The 25,077-nt window shown below is 45.8% G+C and overlaps 1 protein-coding gene across 6 annotated transcripts in view; it reads left to right on the top strand.

Moving 5' to 3' along the window:
• FKBP15 (FKBP prolyl isomerase family member 15) overlaps window positions 1–25,077 on the top strand; it is a 2,419,492-nt gene that overhangs the window by 853,284 nt on the left and 1,541,131 nt on the right. For all 6 annotated transcript variants that reach the window (XM_069609812.1, XM_069609811.1, XM_069609809.1 and 3 more), the window contains exon 11: window positions 18,357–18,405. In XM_069609812.1, coding sequence (XP_069465913.1) covers window positions 18,357–18,405 — 49 coding nt within the window. The remainder of the gene's footprint in view (window positions 1–18,356; window positions 18,406–25,077) is intronic.

The raw sequence follows: 25,077 nt of genomic DNA, 5'->3' as shown, positions 1-25,077 counted from the left end.
CCCTTCAAGTCCAACCACAGAGCATCTCGAAAAGGACTATCCGTCCGAAATAAATCATCATACCCTCACCGGCCAGGAGCCACCCACCGATAACCACAGACACTCATTCGTATCATTATGGTCACTCTCCTCTTTGCATCAACAAACAATAGAATGCAGCTACACCCCTCGATCAATTCGGCCTAGCTGCACACAAGTATTTCGCTCATAAAACACCTCAACAACCTGGTAGAACACGGCTATACCCCACAAAATAAATCCGCCTAGCAGCACACTTAATCTCCGACACATGCCTCACTGCAGCGAGAATGCAGACTCGGAGACCACCCTCCTTGCTGCGCACATTACACTGATCTCTCTCATCCACCGCACCACACTTAGCATTAGAATGCAGCCAACCCGCGAAAACCACTCTGGCTGATCACATACAAAGTGCACACAAGCACTATATGCTACACTACTCTTTCAACAGATACGGACCGTAGTCCCCGAGGGCGTTCAACCCACAGCGCTTTGAGTTCATACCAGTGGTGCATGAAGCTTTATACAGATGCACTATAACATAACATAAACTGCATTTTTCTGTTCTTGGGCGTGGCCTTGGTGTTCTTTTACAATTTCTCTTACCACTGCCATATGGGTTTTGAATGTTTGCCCAGTATGGGAAATTGGTAAAATGGCCTCCTCTCTCTTTTCTTTGGTTTCTTTTAGCATATCCAAAACATCCTGAGGTTCACTCCCATAGAGTAACTCAAAAGGGGAATACCCCAGGGATTCCTGAGGGGGTTTCTGGTCTGAAAATAAAACCCTTGGTATCATGGTATCCCAATTTTTTCCACCAACGTCTGCAAGATTCTTTTTAATGTCTGATTGAATCGTTCTACCAAACAATCTTTCTGGGGATGGTAGTCTGATGTTCATAGGGTTTTGATGTTAAGCAACTCCTTTACTTCTTGCATTAGGGGACATGAATGTAGTGCCTTGGTCTGTTGGGAACTCCTTTGGAAATCCTACTCGGGACAGAAAGGGCAATGGATGTTTTAATATCTGTTGGATAGTGTTATTGCGAAGGGGAAATGCTTCAGGATAGCAGGTGGCATAGTCCATAATCACTAGAGTAAATCAGGATCCTAATTAAAATATTTTGAGTGGACCTACTAGGTCCATCGCTATTCTAGAGAACGGGACTTCGATAATTGGTAACGGTGGGAAGGGGGCGACCGGGACAGGAGTTTCAGTCTTTTAACATATTTTTACGTCAGAAAACTCCTGGCCAGTAGAACTTGGGGATTACCTGACTCTGGGTTTTACCTACCCCTTGATGAGCTGCTGTCAAATGTGAATGGGCCAACTCTAACACAATTCTTTAATGGCTTTGAGAGACCACTAACTGGGTTAATTTGATGCCATCTCGGATACATCACCTCAATATAACAATCCCTTCTTTATAGAGAAGAAAGGACTCACCTGGATGAGTCCAGCTTCCTTCGTGTTTGTAGAAAGGCCAGGTCTGAGAGAGGCAGGGCCTCCTCAGCTTCTTCTTGGCGGGTATCCACTCTGAGAATGTCTGCTTTTCCAAACCCTCTCGAACCTCGGTTTCTTTTAAGACTACCTCTTGGGGTACTGGAAATATGGTCTTTTCCAGGATCCCTTGTACTATTTTCTTTCCCTCTTTCACTGTATAGGAATTATTCCTGTGATTGGGTAGTAGAATTTTGATGTTTCCCCTAAAGTCAGGATCTATGACCACTGCCATAGTATCCAACCCATATCTGCAGGCTAATCCTGATTTTGAGGCTAGCCTAATATAAGTACCTTGGGGGAGCAAGAGTAAGTTGTTGGGTAGACTTTCCATCTTGTGTGTAATTCTCCCCCATCACTTTTTTGCTGGACAATAGGATTTATGTCCGACTCCCCCGAGTGGGAGCCTTTTTCCTCACTCACCCATTCTTTTCAATGGCTCTGGGAACCCTTTTTTCGGTTTCTCTTGATGGCATCTGTATTTTCCTATTGCAGCACACAGCACCTTCTGTGCAGTGTTGCTGGAAGCTTCTTGAGCTTCCCGCTTTGGTTTTTTCTTTTATTTTCCTGTGCAAAATTAATGTTACCAGGATAGGGGGATACTTTTTACCCTAGCTATGCTTTTCTTCATTGCACCTTATGTGGAGTGCTGGGGGGACACATTGTATCCCTTTTCTCACTTCCCTTGTAACTTTCCAGTTACAGTGACAGGTCTACCTGAGTGGCTGGTGTCAGTGGATGATGTTCTAACAATTCTGTGAAACGTACTTTGCAGTTTACATTCGCAGCTGCAGTAAGGGACACATGCGGCACCCTTGTTCCAAAATGGGGCCTGTCGTCTTTTTTTTCACAAACTCACAACAACCTGTCCTTTCTTGAGCCTTAGTCTGTCGACCTGGGTGAGCGAAGTCATGCTCACTCCTTTCTTTTCCAGGCTCCCATGGGGAAGCCTGCCCGAAGGCACCAGTGTTTCTGGGAGTTAGCAGAAACTCCTCAGATCTTTGACCTCCAGTGTGTCTGCTTGGATCCAGTTGTGACTGCTTACCTGGCTGTCCCCTCTGGACAGCCACCACCCAAAAGTTTGAATGTAGCATTAATGCTGATTGGCTGGGTTCCTCCATAAAAGGCGAAGGTCTTGATGCTGAAGCGAGAGTTGACCACATGAAGATCCATTTCGAGAAGAAGAAAGGACACCTGCAGCTACCTCCAGTGACTGCCAAAGCTGACTGATGGACCGCTGCTGCTCTAGTCCTTTCGTCTGTGCAAAAGGGAAGATCCAGACCGGATGACTTCCTCCCTTTGACCGGTGGGCCTAACCAGTCTCGAGACAAGCTACAGTTTAAGCCATCCGACGATGAGCTGCGACCTTGCAGGCCTGCGATCTCTGAATACCCTGTGTTCTCTGGCACTACGGCAGTGCATCGTCTCGCCGAGCGCAGTTCCAGCTACAAACTTAAACTTGATGGCATCTGTCCTGGCCTATAGACTCCATTCTGAGCTGTTCTCTCAGCTGAGTCGTGGACCAAGAGAAAGGAAAAAAGTTTGCTACAAAGCCTGTGTCGAGCCTCCACCACCAACTGCTGCGAAGGTCTGCTGTGCATTCCTGTGATTGAGTCTGACCACCAGCTTCCACCAAAAGTTAATTCTCCAGCCACCAAGGCCAGAATCTTGATCCAGGGCTGCTGTCTCCTCACTTTGGCGACCTGCTATGGACATTTCTGTTCATCGAAGAAGGTACTGTCTCACTCCTTGGTACTTACCTGGCCAGTTGTGTTGCTGTTCACTCATCCTGAGCTTGTAAAGTCATGTTGTGGGGGAAGACCCAACCTTGTCCGTTGTTAGGCTGAAATCCTTTGGGTAGCCTACCTAGTCCATGAAAAGCATCATCTGTGAATTTGAAAACTTCTTCCTTTGTTTTGCCACCCACAGGCCACTGGTGGTCTAGTGCCCTATCTAACCTTTAAGACTCTCATTCCCCAGATAGGGTTGGACTTCTAAAATTTAGGCCTTCACACATGTATCTAAACTTATCAGTATTGCTATTTAGTAAATGTTAGTTATTGAATGAATTGTTAACCTAAAGCTACCCTTGATACTTACCTATTTCTCATCTAAAGGTCTATTGAACTGAGCATTGCTACAGCAAATGTCCTACTGTATGTGTATATGTGTATATATATATATAATATGTGAAACTTTACTTGCCTGAATTGCATTTTGGGTTTAACATTGCCTTAGTGTATACATAAACCTATTTTTATATAACTACAGTGTGCAAGTGTTTCCTGGACTATAGGTCTACTGTGAGGAGCCAGGAATGAGATGCGGACACAGAGGACTCATGCTTTTGGCCATACACTTTTTTTGAAACAAAAAGGGGTTGGAACAGGCCTCACTATCCCTATTCTATGAAGTATTTCCCTTCCTAAAGCAAAACTAAGTGTCTGTCCAATGTCAAGATGTCCAAAGCAAAAATGTCCTGTGTTCGAAATACTATTCTGGCCCTCGCACTCTAAAAATTAACTCGAAGGTGAAAGGGGAAATGTTGTTGGCCTTAAAGTGTACACATGTTCAAAAAGGAAACTCCACACAAGTTTGAAATGGATATAGTTCACAGTTCCAGAGGATGGCTCCCTTCCCCCGGATTTCTCTTCACTGCACTTTACATTTTTCAAGAAATGAGTTTTCCTTGTGCTTTGTTTGGTCAGCAAAACAACCTGTATGCAAAACAACTTCGTTGTTAGTCTTAATTTTGCTGGGATATCTCGTGTACTCTCCTGCAAGGTTTCTTCTCCTCTTTAATATAATTTCAACACAGTTGTTGGCGATACCTGATGGTGTCTTAACAGGACTCCCTCATGTGATTTACTTTACACCCTGTCCAACTTGACTTTGCCTGGTATACTCTCCTGCCAGGGCTTTCTCTGGTGTTTCACACTTGCACCTTGAATCTGCCTGGAATACTTTCCTGCCAGGACTTTCGCATAGGTTTCATTAGGCACACTTGCAAATGTCACAATATTTAGTATTCATTCCATTATGTCTCAAGAAAGTGTTGAGTCTCCCAATCTTTCTCATACGCTTCATTTATTCTTATTTGCCTTTGGTAGAGCTGCCGAACTGCCCGGGTGTCCCAGTTTCCATTGGGTGGATTCACCGGCTCTTTGTGGCATGTGTCAGTATTCCCGTGGTAAGCATTCAGTGGCTCTTTAGTATCCCGTTCCTTCTTTCTGGGTTTGCTGCCTCTGCTTTGTGGCTTCTGTTTACCTGGTGGCTCCGGCTTGCCTGCTCTGGGTTTCTCTGTGCTCAAGCAGCGTGGATGCTGCTTTTTGGTACCTGTATATGCAAGGAAGTCTTCCCTTCTCCCCATGACATCCTCGCAGCGGACCAGCTCCTGCAGTCTGCTCTCCTCAGCCTTCTCTGTGAGTCGTTTGGCTGCACAGACATCTCAACAGCACAGTGGTTCTTCAGTCGGTACCAAGAGGACTTGATTCTCTCAGCCAGCATCTCTCTCCTGTCAGCTGGTTTCATGGTTTAAATGTCCTGGCATCAAGTATGCACTTGCAACCAGTAGAGCGCAGCTTATGCTTCTGTCCACTATCGAGCTTCCTCAACACATTACTTTTACATCCAGGGAAAGGGAAGTTAGTTCTTGATGATTATATACAGAGTATGGGAAGGTAATCTTAGTAGCTGAGTAGCTTTCATGGGTGAGTGAAGGGAGTCATGACAATGTACCATTAAGGCATGGGGAATGGAGGGGGTATTCCTAGAAGGAAAGGGGGATACCATGTTGCGTCCGATTATGTCGTGTCACTCCCCTGAGGGTTGCCTCCCACCATGTGAACTTCCCTTATAGCCATCCTCGGGATCAGGTAGCGGCTGCCGTCCCTTGTCCACATGGGGAGAGGTCACCACTGGGAAAGGGTTCATCACAGTACTCAAAGCTGTGTGTTCTCAACTACAGCCCTCATCCCTCCTAGATTACACGTGGCTGCTCAACCATAGCTACTAAAACCTTTGGGTATTTCAGGCCAAACCTAAGAGTTGGAGCCATGTACACCTAACAGTGAGTATTCTGAAGTGCTACCACAGGTGGACTTTAGTAAAACTCCCCAACAGAAGTCCTGTGGGTATCAAGCGCGCTCTCACCGGGTGGAATCAAGATTTCCTCTGCCCTTTGTAAGTCAAACACTATGGATTCTTCAGTTGCCACAGTATTACCTTTGGGACTCAATTTGGTAAACAGCACGGGTCCCCAACTTCTATCGGTTGGTTGACATCCCACTCTGACACCATATGTGGTGGGTCAGAAGGAGGAGTTGCACAGATTAAGGGCATTCTAATTTGCTTTTAATGAACTTCTAAGAAGAAGGCCTCACTTTCCCTAGTGCTAGAGGGAATTCCCTGCCTATCTCAAGGAACTAACAGTCCTAGACTGTTGTCAGGAGGTCCCAAAGAAAGGAATCTCCTCAGTCCAAACCTAATTCTACCTGACCCTACTACTAATCTAAGCAATTTAAATGAGGCCAGGAGAATGGCTCCATTCCTCTTATGTGATCTTCTAATAGTCTCTGTTAATGTCGCTCTTTCTTGTGTTAGTGTCCAACTGATCTTCTATAATAGTCTCTGGATTTCTGCTTAATTCTTGTAGCTCTTAAATAATAATCTTGGTTCTTGCACTCTCTTTAGTGATGTGTCTGTGACAACTTTCCTTCGAATATTTTCTCACATTCTTGTTTAAACGTGTAGAACTCTCTCTGTTAATCCAAGCTTTCTCAGCTTGGATGTTGTTTGATCCAATTTGGTATATCCCCTTCTCCTGGGTTCTCTTTTTATAACTATCTTGTTCACTTGATAGTCTTATCTCCTGTTCGTTATTACATTATCCCATAGTTTTTCCACTCTGCACCTTTGCACTCATAGGGTAATTTCCCTTCTTTCACTGATATTTGTTCCCTGTCTTTATCTGCTTTGCACACTTCCAGTTAAACAGTTTGGTATTTAATATCTAGTCGTTATTACTGGGACAGGTTTTTCTCTCCATTTTTTTTTTAAACGTATTTTATTAACATTTAAATATAGGTAACATTTAACAAAAAATGAGGTGTTAAACAAACCAGTCTTCATTAGATGTTGTGGTATCTTCAGTGTCTATACAGGGGCAGAGGTAGGTAAATTTGTGAGTTTGGGTGCCGAGGTTGGGTCAAGTCGGGCGTCTTTGCAAGTTTAGGTGTACCTCTTCCTGGCTTTATGTTGTTTCTGGGGTTCCTTTCAGGGGGGTTTGTGGTCTGCAGTAAAGGGCACATCTCTTAGGAGGGCCTTACACGATTCGAGGGTGTTGTTTGCTTCGTCTGTTCCATAGTTGGCCCCTTCCTGCCATGCTCTGGTCTTTGCCTCGGACCACCTTTCTAGTTCCTTAATCCAGCGTTCATATCTCTAGCCCCACGGGGACTTCCAGGCCATAGCTATGGTTCTTTTCGCAAGGATGCAGGATAGGTCCATCAGTTTGATTACGTGTCTGGATTTGTTTATTTTGGGGTGAGCTCCTAATAAGCAGACTTTCGAGTCCCACTCATATCTGGTTATGCCAGCAGTTGTGCAAGTCTGCCTAACTCTGGACCAGAGTGTCTGTACCCTATTGCAGGTCCAAAACATGTGGATCATGTCGGCTGTGACGTTGCCGCACCAGGGGCAATTCGGTGAACTTTCTTGTTGAATTTAGCCACCCGCTGTGGGGTCATGTACGTCCTGTATAAGGTATTCGGTTGTATCTGCCTGAATCTGGCATTGCGGGACACCTCTTTTGGGTACAATAAAATTCTTTCCCATTCTTTGTCAGTTAGTGTGATGCCCAGGTCCATTTCCCATCTCTCCTTGAGTGCTATGTCTTTAGGGTTAGCCGGGTTACCGGTTTCCAGCCATCTGCTAGCTCGTACATCTCCTGTAATAACGGATCCGGAGTGGGTTCCTCGGGCCAGCTGTCCCATTTGCTTCTGGCAATCTGTTTGCATCGGTGGTACCATAGAAATTGGCCGCTGGGGAGTCCTTCAACCTCCTGCATTAATTCAAAGTCTCTGAATGTATCCTTTTCGAACATGTCCCCCCATACATAGATCCCGGCACTCTCCCAGCTTCTTGCTACCCTCAGATCCGTCGTGGTTTTGCATGCATCCGCTAGGATCGGAGAGTTGGGTGAATATGGATGGCTCGATTGTTGAATGGAGCGAGTTCTGGTCCAGAGCTGTCTGCCTAATTTCGCTATCCTGGGGTTCCAGAGTACTTCCTTGGGGAAGAGATTGGAGGGTATTTGTCTCAGTAGCGCAGATTCATTGTTTTGTTCGTCTTGAAGCCACCTTGTCACGTGGCTGAGCTGTGCAGCTAAGTAGTACATCTGAAAGTCGGGGAGTTGTATTCCGCCTTCTTTGTGTCGTAGCGTGAGGACTGAGAGGGGTAGTTTGTGTCTGGAAGGGGCCCCATAGGAAGTCTCTGATTAATATTTCAAGTGTCTTGAAGAAGGTGGGATGGATATAGTAACAAATGTTCGTGAAGAAGTATAGGAAGCGGGGGATAATTATCATTTTTGTAATGGCCGCCCGACCCATCATTGCAAGTGGCAGTTTTGACCAGAATTTCATAGAGTTGCAGAGTCCTTTCAGCGCCATTTCGGTGTTGTGGTCGTGTGTGAGTTCTGGGGTGTGATGGATGTTTATTCCCAGGTATCGGAATGCTTCGGGTTGCCATTTTATCCCCACTTCTGGTAAATCAGTTTTTACTAGGCCTCTGAGTCTTGCCAGCGGGAATGCACGGGATTTCGATCTGCTAAACTTGATTCCTGAGTAAAGTGCGTAGTTGTCGAGAACGTCTAGTATGACTTGTGCATTTATTTGTGGGTCCTTCACATACAAGAGTACATCGTCAGCGTACAGGGATATTATGGAGTGTTGGTCGCCCAGTTTAATGCCTGCGCCGAAGAACTGTTGTCTAAAATAGATGGCAATTGGTTCCAAGCCTAAGATGTATAGCATCGGTGATGGCGGGCATCCCTGCCTAGTGCCTCTCTGAATCTCCCAGGGCTTCGAGATCGTCCCTCCAGTTTTCACTCTTGCCATTGGTGAGTTGTAGAGCACCTTGATCCATCTCACAAAACCCTCTCCAAATCCAAACTCCCATAGCACCTCCACCAACCATTCCCAGAATATGGAGTCGAAGGCCTTGACGGCGTCGAGTGAGAGTACCGCAAGATCCTTGTCTCTCGGGGTGGTCTCCGCCATAGTGTGTTGAAGTCTTCTTAGGTTGGCCGTGGTGTTGCGTCCCGGGACGAAGCCATTTTGGTCGTCGTGAATCAGGGTTCCCACCACCTTTGCAAGTCTGTTGGCTAGGATAGTGGTTAGGATTTTACTGTCGTAGTTTAGCATTGCCAATGGGCGGTATGAATCAGTCCGTGGGTGGTTTGTTGGGCTTAAGCATGGGGATTATGATTGTTTCTTTCATAATGTTAGGGAGTATGCCTACTTCGTATGCCTCCGTGTAGACCTCACCTCATGTAGTATCGGAGTGATGATATCTTCGTAAGCTTTATAAAATTCAGGCGGGAGGCCGTCACTGCCAGGAGTCTTACAGGTGGCCAGCGACCTGATAGCTTCCTTAACATCTTCTGTAGTGATCTCCATTTCCAAAGCTTCTCTCTGTTCCTCGGATAGTCTCGGTAACCCAATCTCTTCCAGGGTGTTCTTGATTTCGTCTCTGGATATTTGCCTATTGTGGGAGTATAGTTTACAGTAGAACTCCGCAAAGGCGTTGTTAATATCCTGTTGGGTCCTGCATGTTGTCCCATTCTCGGTTATGATCTCTGTAGGAGTGTCTCTTGGTTGTTCTTGTTTGCATAACCAGGCTAGTATCCTGCCTGGTTTATCGGCTTCTTTGTGGGTCTTGGCGGTGTTTGTTGCAAACACAAATTTGGCTAGCCTGTCCCAGGTTGTGCGACATTCTTCGCGAATTTCTTGTAGGGTCTCTTCCATTTCCGGGGTGGCGACAGTGCATGCCTTGAGACGTGTTATTTCAGCTTCTCGTTCTTCTAGGGCTGCCGTCAGGTGTTTCCGGATGCCTCCAGCCCCCGCTATCACCTCTCCTCTTATCACTACCTTCATCGCCTCCCAAAGCGTGCTCCAGGTTGATACAGAACCTTTATTGTTGTCTATGTAGTCCTCAAGTTTGTTGCCGAGGGCTTCCCTGAATTCTTGATCCGTAAGGGCTGCAATGGGCATTTTCCATGTCGGAATCGGTGGTCTGGGTCCCCTTAATTTCCATTACATAATTAATGGTGAATGATCAGAGATCGATCTGCCTAGGTATGCTATTGCGTTTACCATTGAGGTTTGCTCTCTGTTGATGAACAGATAATCGATCCTTGTGTGAATCTTGTGAGGGGACGAGTAATATGAGTAGCTTCTTTCAGTGGGGTGTTGTTCTCTCCAAATGTCAACCAAGTTGAGGTGATCCAGCGCATTGTTGAGTGCTTGAGTGGCGGCGTTTCTCGGTTGCTGGGGGGGTGTGGATATATCCATGTTTCCGTTTCTGTAGCAGTTAGTCGCCAGCCCATATGAAGGTCCCTTCCCTGTGATGCGTCATTTTGGCACAGAGCGTTTTAAGGTGTGAGGGAATTCTGTGTTGTGGAAAGTAGGAGTTCACTATACAGACCGCCGTATGTTCAATGGTTCCCCATGTTATTAGATACCTGCCTTCAGGGTCTGCCTCCGAGCTCAGTAGGCAGAATGGCACGTTCGGGTTCACCCACGTGAAAACTCCTCGAGCATAGCTAGAGTATGGTGCTCCTTTCGCGGTGCCTCCCCACCGCTCAGCTAACTTGGACGAGGACTCCTTCGACAGGTGGGTCTCTTGGAGTAGTGCAATGGATACCTTCTTTCTGCGGAGATAGGATTGGATCCTATTCCTTCTGAAGTATGATCCCATACCACGTACATTCCACGTGATCACTTTCAATTGTGTCGCCATTGGGATGGAGTGGTGGAATCCGTGCGTCTGCCCTTTCCTGTGTTTCTCATCGGTTGTTGATCCTCCTCGGTGGTTCCCAGATCTCGGTTCTTAGTTCTGGTTTTGCTTGTGATCTGCTGTGGTCTTGCCCTCTGCCTTGTTGGTTGCACTAGTGTGAAGACTGTGTAACTAGAGTAACATTTAACAAAACTGGAACTGGTGCGACCAGCGACTGTGTTTTTCTTGCAGTGCTCAGGCGCTCTCGTGCCGTCAGGACCCATCCGGATTTCAGGCTCGAGTTGGGTTGGGCAGGCAACTAGCCTGTCCTGGTCTGTTCGTGGAGGCTAGGTCCTGTGCCTGGTGTGAGGCCAAGCGAGGGCCGCATCTGTTTGATAAATAGTGGTGTAGGTTACCTCCTTGGTTGTCATACGGTTGTGATGCGGTATGCGCTTATGTGTCAAGTGCGTAGATCAGTGGATTTCCTCATTTGCCCTTGGGATAGGTGTCCCCGTCTTCTGCTAGGTTGTTGTCTTCCATCCACATATTGGCGGCTGCTGGGGACTCTAGGAAGATCACACGGCCCTTGTGGATGACCTTTAGTCTCGATGGATAGAGTAACATATATTTTAGGTTCACTTAAAAATGAGGAGCCTGTTTTGTTGGGTGCTTTTCCCAAGTGGACCTCAGCGCCCTCTCTTTGGTAATTGTTGACTTACAAGTCACGATTGAGTAACTACAGAGATACCTGGCTTAAAAAACCCAAAAGTTTACAATTTGGAGAACAAAAGACAGTGTTTGTCTTTCTTTTTCTCCTCCATGACAAGGGCGCGTGATACAAGTTAAAGTAACACAGTTTATTATATTTTAGGTTCAGTTGCCGGAGTCTGGCCTTGATAGGTACGAATGAGTTTCTCTCCCTTTGCACCTTTGGAGTATAGTCTGGGTAGACAGAGATTTTAGCGTTGCCACGTTCTATGGGGCCCTCTTCCCTGGAGTGCCTCAATATGGTTTCTCGGTCTTGGAAATTAAGTATTTTGGCGATTATCGGGCGAGGGTGGGATCCTGGGGGGGGGGGGTTTCTTCTGGAGGGACCCGTGTGCCCTTTCAACTGCAAAGCCTTGTGTAAGTTTTCCTGCGTCTACTTCTTGTTGTAGGAAGGCCTCTACGTATGCTGTTGGGTTCAGGCCTTCGTCGCCTTCTGGCACTCCCAGTATCCTGCTGTTGCCCCGTCTGGCACGTCCCTCGGCTTCCTCGGCTCTGGCCTCGAGGATGGCGACCTGCCTTTCAAGGTCTGCGACTTTGGATTTCAGTTCGACTGTTTCTTCTGTCGTCTCTTTAATGGCTGTTTCGGAGTTCGTCACCCTTTCTGTTAAGTTTCTAGCATCCTGGCGCATCAGTTGGATGTCTGATCTGAATTCGTATATTCTGGAATCCATAAATGTGTGCAGCGATGCTATGGCTTCTAGTACTTGGGTTTGATTTTCGGCGGAATCAGCACCCTTTGATTGTGTGGGTTCTGGAGTGTGAAGGTGTGGGGTGGCTGAGTTTTTTGACTTGGTGGTGTCGTACGTGTCCATTGTGGAGGGTTTCGGTTGGCTCCTGGAGGACATGTTAAAGTCTTGGCGCTTTAGCGCTGGGCCTGTCTAGTGAGATTTGTGCCTCAGTTCTCGCTTATGGCCCTTATGCTGAGTCTCAGGGTCCGGTAGGTGCGTGGGGGTTGTACTGTTGCAGTTGCCTGGAGAGGCGCGTGCTCCACTCAAATTGCGGCGCCTGTGGCGCAGTAGCGTGAGTGCTCCAAATGATTTTGGCGTCTTTGTTGCTAATGAGTGTTTTGGGGAGTACCCAATGTTGGGGGCCTGGGGTCTCGCACAGCGGGTTGGGATTATTGTCCTCTTTTCTCAAGTGGTTCGCCGTGGGCTTGTGGTCCGGGTGCCACGGGGCAGTGTGGTGATTCAAATAGCCCCCTTAGTCTGGTAGCGTGCCCCCCAGGTCTCCTCACCTCAGTGACTTTGGCTCCGCTCTCCACGGAACTCGGCAACATAGTGGTCTCGTAGATGGCAGAGAGCCGATGCTGTGTCTCCTCACGGTTTCCCCCTCACGTCTCGTGTTTCGGGCTCCCGTGGTCGGACTCGGGGGGGAAAAAGCTGTGTCCGGCCGTCCGATGCCCGGTGCGTTTCGTGTGGAGTCTCACCCCCTCACGGGGACGGGTTGTAGGGGGCGGTAAAGTGCAGCGGTCTTCAGTGCCTCAGCGGGGTTCGTGCGTGCCTCGACCGCGGCCGTGGCGCCTCTCTCCTCCTGCAGGCGCTGCGGCGGGAATAGCTGACTGCCTGGTCTCGAGTTGATGCGGCGTCATGGAATGGCCGCCATCTTAGATGTCGGCGGGGACGGGGGGGGCTAGGGCACAACGGGCGAGATTGTGGACGTTCTGCGTCCCGATTTCTTATCGGAGGCACTGTCTCTTGATGAGGTTCGGTTTCCGCACCACCGTGGTCCGATGTGGCCCCAGAGGTATGCCTGCTTACGGCGAAAAAGGATCAAGATGCGGTGTCTTGGCCGGAGCTCGGCGCCTCAGCCTTTGTCCACCATGAGCTCCAGGCCACGCCCCCTTTCTCGCTCCATATAATGTTGTCCCTGTGACCTCCCTCTTTTCCCGTTCTCCCTGTTTACCTCTGTATTCAGGGGAACATTGCAGGGCATAGCCTTCACTCGGAAATTCCTGTTCAGTGCTTGCCTTTTCGTTCCTCGGTTTCGCCAGTCCCCCATTCTCGGCTTCCCGTCTGGCGTCTGCCGTGTACGGTGCTGGCATTAGGAAGTTGTTTGCGCTTCTTTCTCTGATGGTCTTGGTGCGGTTCGTTGGGTGTTCTATCCACCACGATATGGACGTCGTCCCGCCATCACATGGTACAGGATTCCGCTCTCCTGCTTGCAACAGCTTCTCCGTTGTTGGATACACCAGGCCTCTGGTGTCTCAGACTGCCGTTCTGTGTCTTCTTGCAAGTCGTGGGTTCCGCGGCTTGCCTCCGGTCCGCTTCTCCAAGACGTGATCACATCAGGGGGCTTCCCCTGCATACGATACTCTGGCCTCCTCTTTGGTACTCCACTCATCTCAGTTAAGTACACTGTCTGGTCTTAAAGATGCAGCTTCTTTTTCCAGTTGGTTTATTTCAGCATTACTTTCAGCCACACATGCAGAGGTTGTGTTATTATTTGTAGCAGATAGTCCCATATATGCTACTATGGTATGTGACTTGAGGAGTTCTTCACAAGAACAGGAGTCCTTGTCACCTAAGGGGTAGTCTCTCGCATTGAGGTCCTACTTGCCCAAAACCATAGGGAGGGTCTTGCAGAGCAGGTTCACCTCCCTAGCCTCAAAGGGGGAGGTTCCCTCTTGGGGAGAAGGGACGAATACTCTAGATTGTCACAATACACATATACATAAACAAGCACACACGCTTGCTCGCTGAACCCATGAAGGTGAATGGCTATGTATGCTCGTTCCTGCCAGGAAAATGGAGGAAGACTACCAACAAAGCCATTGTTTCAGTCTGCAGTGTTTAGAAAAACAGGTTGCTGTTTTGGCCACCAATAAAGGTCAAAAGGCTAGTTCACTATTAAAATGGCTGCACTAGAGTGCAACCAATTAAAACGTGCAAAGCTGCTACCAGCCTGCACTGAACGCACTGTCTGGTTGACTTACCCAGGAGAGTACCCAGGGACACGAAAAGGGGTACAAGAACCCTTTTCTGATAGCCTTATGGACTACTAGGAAAAACATGATTTAGCTTTGAAAAGGACTTATTGCACATAAATATGGCCAAGTCTATAAACCAGTCAGCAAGAAGTCCTCCAATCTGGTGTTTTTGCTTTTTAGTGGTGTCAGCACCCCAGCTGAAAACTATTTACCCTAGAGTCTGATGCCTCATCTGTCTTTCAACCACGGAAAGACATTTCTTGACACATGGGGCACTCCTCAACTGTGTGGCTATCGGGATGAAAACATTTGCACAAGTTGTATACCTCTTCTTTATTTTATTTTTTTTCTAAAATGTTTACATTTTTCTGCCTCTGCATGAGGTCTAAAAGTGACATCCTGAGGGAGAAAGGAAGACTCTCTGTGGAGAAACAAGTGTTAAAAACAGTACCACCACCAAAAAGCATTCTCATAAAGTTGTTAAATCTGAAAATCTAGATTAAAGGCAAGTGTCTTAGAAATATGCATGAAAACACAAATTCACTTCAAAGAAGTATACAAATGTTTTCTTCGGTCCTACTCGGAGATATTTTCCCCGATTTTCAATGTAAGAAATGCAAAAGAAATTATTTTATTTAGAATTTCATTTTTGTGCATAATTCTCCCCACTTGTGAGTCCCCCAGCACTTTTTGCTGGACTCTTGGATTCTTTTATCAGTTCTCCTGAGTGAGTGAGCATGTTTTTCCCCACGTTACTCTTTAGAGTGTTGGTTGTATCTTTTTGAGTAATGCTTTCCGCCAACTTTTAAGGCATTTGCAATTTATTGCAGCACGCAGCACTTTATGTGCAGTGTTGCTGGGAGCTCTTTGAGCTGCCCTTTTTTATTTTCGTTGTGATAACTACTGTTTCCAAGTATAGGGGGATACCTTCTATCCCGTGTAACTTTTGTGTAATCGGCACACCCCGCTTTATGTGGATTTCTGAGGGGGTACAATGTATCCCTTTTTCCTTTTCTCCTGTAACTTTATATTTACGGTGACACGTTCATCTGAGTGGCTGGTGGCGGTGGATGTTTTCTACCGATTTTTGTGAAACTTACATGCAGAGCAACAGAGGTTTGAATCCTGGATCTGCGCTTAGAAACCTAACTTGGGTATTAAGCGCTTTATAAAAAAGAAAATAAAAAAAAAGTTTTAAAAAGATAAGGGACACATGGATCACCATTGTACTAAAATGGTGCCTGTCTTCTTTTTTCACAACTCTTGATGACTTGTCCTTTCTTGAGCCTTCTTCTACCTAGCTGGGTGGAGGAAGTCTTAATAGTTTTGTCTTGGGGGGCTTCCATGCAAAAGCCTGCCAAAGCTCTCTGAGTGTCTGAATGGACAGGAAGGGGGTGGAGGTGATAGAAACTCCCCTGGTTTTTGCCCTGCATTGTAGCTGCCTTTATCCAGTTCGAACTGGAAGGCTGGCTGTCCTTCTTGGCTTGAATGGTGATTGGATGTTCCAGCCCATTTTCCTGCATAAAGGTGAGGGTCCTGGAACAACAATAGAAAGTCGGCCTATGGATCAAATAATCCGAGGAATAAGTACATCTGCAGGGACCGCCAATGACTACTGGTTGACAGCTACAGTGCCAGTCTCATCTTCCGATTGACAAGGCAGATCCAGACCGGACAACTTCCTCCTCTGGACTGGTGGGACAACTAGTCTCGAGACCATCTGCATTTTGAGCTGTCCCTCAAAGAGCTGCGACAGTCCTGGGCTGCAATACCGCGGGACCAGGACCAATTTGCTGTGCATTGTCTCCTGAAGCGCGGTTTCAGCTAGAACTTCGTGGGCCTGTTGGACCTCCAGTGACCCTTTCCTCCTCTGAGATGTCTCCCTTTCCAAGTCTGGGACCGAGAAACAGAGAAGCCTGCCGTTTGACAAAGGTTGCTGAACCAAAGCCTGTGTCGAGTCCCAATGAGCCAGTATCGTGAAGATAGTCTGCTGGGCGTCCCATCGCAAGCAGTTGATCGTCTGCTCAAGCCAAAAGTTCCTTCTTCAGCCTCCAGGCCAAGAATCCGAACAAGAGCTCCCGTCGCCTCCCCTGGGGACCTGCCGGTGGCCCTGTTACCTTTCTTAAAGAAAAGGTACTGTCTCGCTCCTAGGTACTCACCTAGGTGTGTTAAATCTGACTCCTCCTGAACTTTGAGACACATGGGATGGACAACTCAACTGTGTTAGCCCAGGCCCAAGGACAACCGGTCATTTGGTGTGCAGTCCTTAAGAGGGTCTAACTGACCTCCCTGAACCACCTTTGAATTAAACATTTTACTTACTTGCAGCACAGAAGAACCTGGCTATATTTGACAACAATGACAGTGTTGGCCTTCCTTCCATTGTTTTGCCGTCCAGGGGCCCTGCTTCCCCAGTGCCTCCTGACTCAGAGACTCTTATCCCCAGATAGAGTTGGACTTTTTAAAATGTAGGCTGCTTAAAAGTACTTACCAGTGTCTGTGTTGGGTTACTTAATGTTGGTTACAAGAATTGATTTGCTACTTTGACTACTTGCCTGTATTCATCAAGTGTACTATTGCTTAAATGTCTTACTGGATAAATGTGAATACGTTTACTTACCTGTGATCAAAGATTGTGTTAGTTGCCTTAGTTTTAATAATAACCATCTTTTGTATAAGTCTACTGTGCATAAGTGTATTCTTGACTATTTCTTTTATTTGTTTATTTTGTTTATTTAAGCAATTGGTTAAAAAGACTTAAACCTTAGCTTTACAACACCATTCAAAAACAAACATTTAAAACCAGAATACATATACATTAAATCAAATCAATCAAAACAGGTAAAATCAGAACAGATCTCCGTCAGCCGACTTTGGGCTACACCTACCAAGCCAAGTCCACTTATTATGGGTCAGCCGCTTCCCCTTTAGCGGCCAACCCCTCTTTCTGTGGCTTAATCAGAGGATGGTCAATTTGCTCAAAACGTTCCTTCAAAAAGGCCAGCAAGGCTAAAGTTAGGGAGGTTTGAGTGCTCGACATTAGTCTGTGCAACCAGTCCTCATCCGACATGGTTGAATAAATATTAAAGTGCTATGCCAGCCATTTAGACCGGAGATCTTTTGCACCTGGACAGTTTATTATCAAATGTCTTAATGTCTCTTGATCAGAGTCACACAGTCTACAATTGTAGAATCTTTGATCCGGTGGCTTCCTAACCTCAATGATTTCCTTGGTAGGGTATAAGTTCATCCTAACTCTAAAAACTTCTGGCGCTTAAATCTACATGGAAATCTCGAAACGTAGGGAGGAAGCGTACCCCTTGCTCTAAGGTCAATAAAGTTGCTACCAAAGACCTTTGCTGTAGTTTGCCCCTCCAATTCTTGACTATAGGTTTGCCTTGCGTTCTTTGTACTTACCTATAGCCCTTCTCCCTCCTAGGCTAAGCCTGGCTGCTCGTCCACTGCTATGAAACCTTTGGGTAATTCAGGCCAACCCCCAGAATTGGAACCCTGTACACCTAAGAGTGAGTCTTCTCTAGTCCTACCATAGGTGGGCTTCAGTAAAACTCTCTAACACATGCTTCTCAGAGTAAGCATATTCCAATATCAATTGACTTAAAATGAAAAACAGGAGGGTTCTGCCATCTCCCACACAGGCGGAGATATTATTTATAATTTAATGAAGATACCCATAATCAAGAACTACTGTCTTTATTATCTCCCAAATACCCTGTGCCAAGCAGCACTTCCCAGCTGCAGTTATTCATCCCTTTTATTTTGTCTGCAATGCCTCATTCTTTAGCTCCAACATACACTTTCTCAATCCAGGCTCATGGCCACAGTGCCTCATCACACAACTCTTGTCTGTACTTCCTCATCTCCAAGCTCCTGCCTGGAGCATTTCAGTCCTTCGTTCTTTCCTCATTCCCTGCCTCTTACTACTGCCTTGTTACCCAACTCCTGCCAGTATTGTCATCTTTCAGCTTCTATATGGCCCTGTATCATCTCTTGCCTCCCCCTGTTGCCCTACTTGTTGCATCCCTATCTCATGGCTCTTCCTGTTTTTGACTCCTTTCATAGTTAGTGCTTGGTATCTAATGTAGCTTTTGTAACACATGATTATTGTCCTCTATTTTCTTCCCTCTTACAGAGAGCCAGCACTTCGGGTCAAGTCAAACTCCATCAGTGAACAACTTGCAGTAAGTAACACTACCCTTCCCTTCCTGGGCATAAACTGCAGATTCTGTCAACACTGTCTTTGATGGGGAGCTGTGTGGGTCGGTGGGTTTGCATAATATGAGATCCTTCACCTTGTGTCACAGGCGAATTGGGTCATATGGTTGACCTAGTGTTCTATCCACCCTTTTGAAGAAGCTGCAAGGCTTGGTAGATCTGCTTTGGAGGCTTTGCCACAGTTGGTGGACATAGCAACATATCTGAGAAGGTTTGCTATGGTGTGTGATCCTCAATCTCTTGGTCCCTTTGGTGGGCTGCCTACGTTGGTAGTTCTTATCTAGCATGTTTTACTGAATATATCCGTACTTGTGTCAAACACTCTCAGAATTTGTCACAGCTCCTCTTTGAGTCATGCAATTAAGGTAAATAAATTGCATAATTAAATAACGGGGAGATGAGGAAATGTGACTGTTTCTGGTTTTCAAGTACCTTCTTTCAAGTCCTATTGCAAAACCTGTAATGCAGGTTTATTAGAAATTATTCTTTGCTAACCATATTACTCACAAGATGCCAAAAGGTCCGAACTGTTCTCTCTTGGACAGTCCGATCTGGATTCTGAGCTTTAGGTTAAGCAATAGATGTGTGAGGTAGCTTGTGCTGACAATGCTCATTCTGCCCCATTCTGGTATTTGCATTTTTAGGTACATACATATGTCGTAAAATAAATAAAAGCAATATGTGAAAACCTTAATTTGAGAAATGTATCCTCCGGTCAGTGATGCATTTTGGGATTATTTGACTGTAGTTTTTGACCTTTGAGTTAAGCAGATGTTAATTTCTCATGCTTTAAAGGTAGTCTATGCGTTTATGTATGTTTGTGCTCTGGATATAGCTTGAGTTATTTATTTATTTTTTTTGAAAAGCTACAGTTTGACTTCAAGAGACAAACATTTGTTTCAAACACAAAAGGTAAATCACAAGATAAACAACCAACCAACCAAAAGAAAAAACAGAAAAAGCAATCTGGTATACAAAAACAGTCTCCACCAGTCTTCTGAAGCAATCTCCCACTGATGTTTCTATTTTTGAATGTCCGCTTTTTGAATGTCCGCTTTCAGGATCGAGTCGAAGTAATTCACGGTTGCACATACAAGTCTTGTATTGCATCCTGAAATAATCCGACCCCACCAAGTCTCCATATCTTCATCTAGAGGTGCAACGTTTCCCAGATGTAATGAGCGTTGAGTAACAGTTTGAGTACATTCGATTAGCAGGTGTTTGGCTGTTTCAGTCGATTGTCTGCAAAATCTGCAAAGATTGTCATCAATGGTTTTGTCCTTTCTTTGCCAAAGAATTTCTTTGGTTTTTAAAGCGTTGACTCGAAACCTTAAAAATTGGTCTCGGTGATGACGAGATGGACAGTGCAATAGATACCGCGCTGGTTCATTTAATTTCCTGTGAACACCTCCCATTTCTTCTGCCGATTTTAATTTTTTTAATCATGCCCAGTTATCGAACTTCTTTTTTGCAAGCTGTGGGTGATTTAGCAGCTCTTGATTGCTTATTTTTGCTGCCGTAAGGAAAGGCGACAGTTTGCAAAACCATAGACTGGGGAGGTCACAATTGTTTGGAATACTGTTGTTGGCAAAGATTTTATATGCCGGAGGCGATGATACTAGGGCCATTTTTCGCATTGTTGCGATTGAATTCCAAACCACTCTCATATAAATAGAGTTAATCGCTAGTTTGTGTCGCAAAGTGGTTATCGGCGTTGCCTGTGGCAGCCGCAGAACTTTCCGCCAAAAGCGACCTTCCAAAGCATGACAAGTTTGCACACTTATATTGCAGCCCGCCTCAGCCCCAAAGATTATTATTGGGGTTACTTTTCGTAAGTAAAATTTGAGTACGGGTTCCAACGAGAATTTTCCAAATATTTTGTTGATTTTTACAGCTTGCAATGCTAACTTCGTCATTTTGGATGTTAATTCTGCAACCCATTGATGTTCACAAATGGAGTTGTTAAATTGTATCCCCAGATATTTTATTGAATCAATAGCTGTTAAGTTGATTTCAGCAATTTTCCACCTGAAGCCTTTATCTTTTTTGCTTCTGATGTTTCCAATGGACATAATCTTCGTTTTTTGAGTGAAACACGTGTCCCAGGCAGCTATAATACTTTGATACAAAAAAGGTAGCAGGCGCTCCTCTCTAGAAAGAACAAGGCATGATAACTTGTTCTGCGTTTTTTTCCCACTTTAAGTCACAGCCATCTTTGATACCAACTGCTTATTCTCGCACTGTGTCACAAAACCTATGCAAACTAATGATGTATTTTACCCATGTCTTCCTGCTGTAGTGTGGTTGATGGATGAATTTTATGGCAGACACTTACTTTTTGGCTCTTGTGAAGACCTCATGAGTCAGACACAGACAACAGGTTGACGTTTTCTCAACAAAACTTTATTTTAACTGATATGCAAAGGGTTATTTCCCAGCTGTGAAAGGTACAGTGAACAAAAAGCAATGGCTGTGAAAGTGGGGAAAAAACCACAGAACAGGTTTTCATGCCATGTTCTTTCTAGAGAGGGGCACCTGCTGACTTTAAAAAAAAAAGTAATACCCAACTTGCCCTATGCTAAGGTGGGATTTCCCTCCCTAAAGAAAACTAAGGATAGTCTATGTCAGTAGTCCAAAGTAAAATATTTGTCTGTCCAAAACCTATACTTGCTCTCACAACTAACCGTATACAATGTGTAGGGATTTCAGCATCAAAAAGAAATTGTTCAAAGTAAAGATCATAGTTTCCTCTAGCTCTTGGGTTGGTAATCATCTACCCTTCCCCAAGGTCAAAGTAGTTCATCAAATGCAGTAGTTCCCTTCCGCAAGTTTGCAATAGTTCACCAAACAAAGGGGATTCCCTTCCCCTAGAGTTCAAATCTTCCAGCTTTCAAACAAACACTTCACTTTAATATCACAAGGTCTTGGTTTACCACAAGCTTCTTTATAGGTGCTTTCAGAGGCTTCTCTATTCAGGTCCACCCAGTCTAGGCGCAGTTGTCGGACCACACAGTCCACCCATTACAGGTCACGCAACCGGAACCCTTCCTTTGACTGCTTTTCCTTTCACACCAGTCCAGTGCTTCTCAGTAGTGAGGTTTGCCTCCATTCTATGTGTCACACTCTTCTGACACTGTATAGAGGCTTGTTTAACCACCTTGCGCTCGTTGCACCTTCTGAGGTTTCCTTGGCTCTTGCCAATGCTAGTTTCCTTAAGATACACAATTCCTTGCACTTTTTTGTCTATGATCAATGTTGGATTTACCATATCCTGCATACAACTCTGTGCGCTCTTGGCTCTGCTAGCACTTGTTTCAAGTCATGCAGTTCAATTGCTCGTTCACAACCTTCTGCATAGTAGGATTCACAATCTTTCGTTCTTCTTAATATGTCAGAAGTTTCCCAATGTGTTTTCATTTAGTTCGGTATGTAAAAATGTTTTGTCTTCATTTCATTCACTATTGAAAAGTGCTGTTCATTTGTCTTAACATGCTTTCATGGCGCTCAGTATTCAAAAATGCCTTGCTTCGCTTTAATTATATCGACGCCGGCCAGCCTGGTTGTTCCCCCTTTCCTGGTTGCACTCACCGGTCGGTCTTTGGGGCCTCGAGAGGTCCTCTGCCACCCCGGTTCCTGTTTCTCCATGCGGTCACCTGTGTCTTCCCTTGGCGGTCTTCTTGTGGATCACGCACACCCAGCAGAGCTTCCTCAGTGAAACAGGATACTCCTGACCGCTTCTCCCGGTCCCGCCGTCGTCCTTCTCACGGCTTGCCACCTGCCTCTAGCTCGGTATTCCTTTGCTTCCTGCTGCATATGCTCTGGACTGCTTCATGGGTCCTGATTGCTCATCCTGCCACGCCACGCCACCACACCACACCGGAGAGGTCCACTTGCACACGGCTGACTCTGCCTCCACAGCTGATTGTGCTTTCCCAAGGGACACTCCTTCCTCCATTTGGATCAGCTTCCACCTTAGTTCCCGCCTTCATTTCCATTACAGAAAGGACTAGACCACTCACCAGCAAAGCGGTAGTCCTGCCTTACTCATGTGGTGGTCCTCCTGTACCCAGTATTTGGGGTTCATAAATGTATGTTTGTAAGACATGAGGATGTGTTGGTTTAGTTGTCCTCTTTTTCGTCCCAGTACCATACTGGTACAATTTAGAGCATATTTTAGGGGAGTCCTACAAAAAAGGTTGACAAAGCCCATAAAGGCTTGAGAGACAGAGGGTTCATGGTTAAAGGGAAACGGGGGATACCATGTCTCCCCAAAGGACGTCCTTTCCCCACGTCTGCTCCACCCAAGTGATCCTCCCTTGCATATCCACCCCCAGGGTCGGGATCCAAAAGCAGTGGCCTTTTTCTGGCCACCTGAGAAGAGGATACCGGGAGAAAAGATGCGAGGATGCCCTCAGGTTCCTCACTCTCCTTTTGCTAACTCCTAGTCCCTGTTAAGACAGAATTCCATTTTGTGGGGGTTATGCATTCTCATTTTATGGGTCTCCTACTGCGTTTCGCCTCTTGTTTTTGTTTGATTTTCTAATTTATTTTGGACTGCTGGATGCCCTGTGCCACTACACCCCCACCATTTTATTTCTCCTTAATGCTATATGGTTGTGGGTTGCACCCACTTTTGCCCCAGGGGGTTTATATAACCCTACATTGGTTTTAGGGCGTAGGTTGGTGTCAGCAAATATTTGGTTTTAGCTTCACCAGGGTTGCAAGCCTATTTAGCTTAACAGTCCAATGTTCTTTTATGGTACCCATTCAAGTACTAATAGGTTTTTATGTCCTCCTGGCAGCTGTTTTGTTTTAGTGCCTTCCTTTGTTCGGGGCAACTACGAGGCAGTCCTAAAATTGTTGTTCTGCACACTGGGCTCTTTGTGAGACCAAGATGACAGCCTTGATAGTGGTTTGAACTGGTTTAGACCAGTTCTTGGCTTTGTGCCAGGCCATTACACTTTCACGGGTGTGGGGATTTGCCTGCTGGGGTGGTGCACCCATTTGTCTGTCTGCCAATACCTTTGTTTTAAATCCCCTGTTGGTTTTGTTGGGCTGGCAGAAACCAGGCCTTCAGAGTAAAGGCCAAAATAGAGGAACCTTTCTTCCAACACTCAGTCCTGCTGGGTTTCAGAAAAATTAGCAGGTCCGCTTACCTGCTGGAGGATTTCCCACCATTTACCACTGTGGTTGTATTTGTAGGCCCTTGACTGGCTGTATTGGCTGTTTGCATTTGAATGGGCCTAGCTCTGCTTTCGGCTTTTGGCTGTTGGAGGTCCTTGCAGAATTTTCCTTGTCCTGCTGCTGATCCCCCTCATCTGCTTCGGCTAGGCATTCCAGGCTGGATATGTAACACAAAACAGGGAAACCAGTATTACTGGGATAGAACTAGTCTGCTCTCACTGACTTGGTGGCCAACATTCATACGATAAGAAAGGAGACAATAGAGACACTATTTAGCTACAATATCTACGTGTTATATGTACACACCATAAAATCTCATCATTCATGTTAAAAGAAGCTGGATTGTCATGTTTCCTTAGATTTGGTGCATCACCAACCCCAAAACATCAAGACCCACAAAATACACACAAAATGTATATTGGAATGTATTAAAACATTTTTTAAAGCAAAATTAAACCATCACCGAACACAATTCACCACATATGATATTTTATAGTTATAAATTTATAAATAGATGTTGTAGCTAAATAGTGTCTTTGGTGTCCAGTACCTCCTTTCTTCCTGCCTGGGACCATTTTCCAGACCGTTTTACTGCAGTTTACTGCTGAATGCTGCCGGAGTCTGACACCCTGGTTTTAGATGTTCTGCTGCCTGGAAGGGTGTTGGAACCCCAACAGCACCCCATATATACTTATTTGGGCCTTCTTGGTCATTAGCACCACTGTCCTGCTGCAGAGGCTGTGTTTGCTGGTGTACCAACCATGTTTGCCTGCTGAGCTGGTGGGGGATTGCCGTTTGCAGTTTCCTCATGGAGTCATCTCAGTCACTGATTCTGCTTCTGAATGGTGGTTCCACACCTGTGTAGGACTATTTTTCTTTTGGGCCTTTGGGTCGACAATGGAACATCATTATGGTCTGTGAGTGATCGTATCCTTCATTTCGCCATGCAAAGACGATCCATACGTGCCATGTTGTTTTGCCTTCTGGATACATTCTGCCTGGAAATAAAAAACATGAGTATTTAACTATGGGCCCTGGGTTGGTGGATTAAGTAAGATATTCGCCCATAGGGGTTCCCGTGGTAACTGGTCATCGGGCCCTGCAGGGCCCCTCAACCATATTTTGCCTTTGTTTAACATTGGGGGCTGAATCCTGCTCTGCTCCTGGGCGGCTGGGTCTTGAACCCTCCACTGGATCTTTTCTTCTGGGTGTCCGCTGGTTAACTGCTTTCTTCTGGGTACCCGTGGGAAGGAACCAGGACTTAACAGAATTTTCATCTTAACTGCAGGTCAGTCTACCGACTTTATCCTATTGATTCCAGTTAGGGTACCTTCTTCAACATTAGAACGCCTACACGTTACACTAAAAGGTACTTACTTACCTGTAATGTGGCATTTTTCTGGGGGATCCCATTGTGTCCCTGGAGTTTTCCACTAAGCCCTGGAATTTGAGGC

Source organism: Ambystoma mexicanum, chromosome 8 (genome assembly GCF_040938575.1).
Source record: "Ambystoma mexicanum isolate Mex_15411 chromosome 8, UKY_AmexF1_1, whole genome shotgun sequence".
Lineage (NCBI taxonomy): Eukaryota > Metazoa > Chordata > Amphibia > Caudata > Ambystomatidae > Ambystoma > Ambystoma mexicanum.
This window is presented reverse-complemented; position numbering and strand designations above follow the sequence as displayed.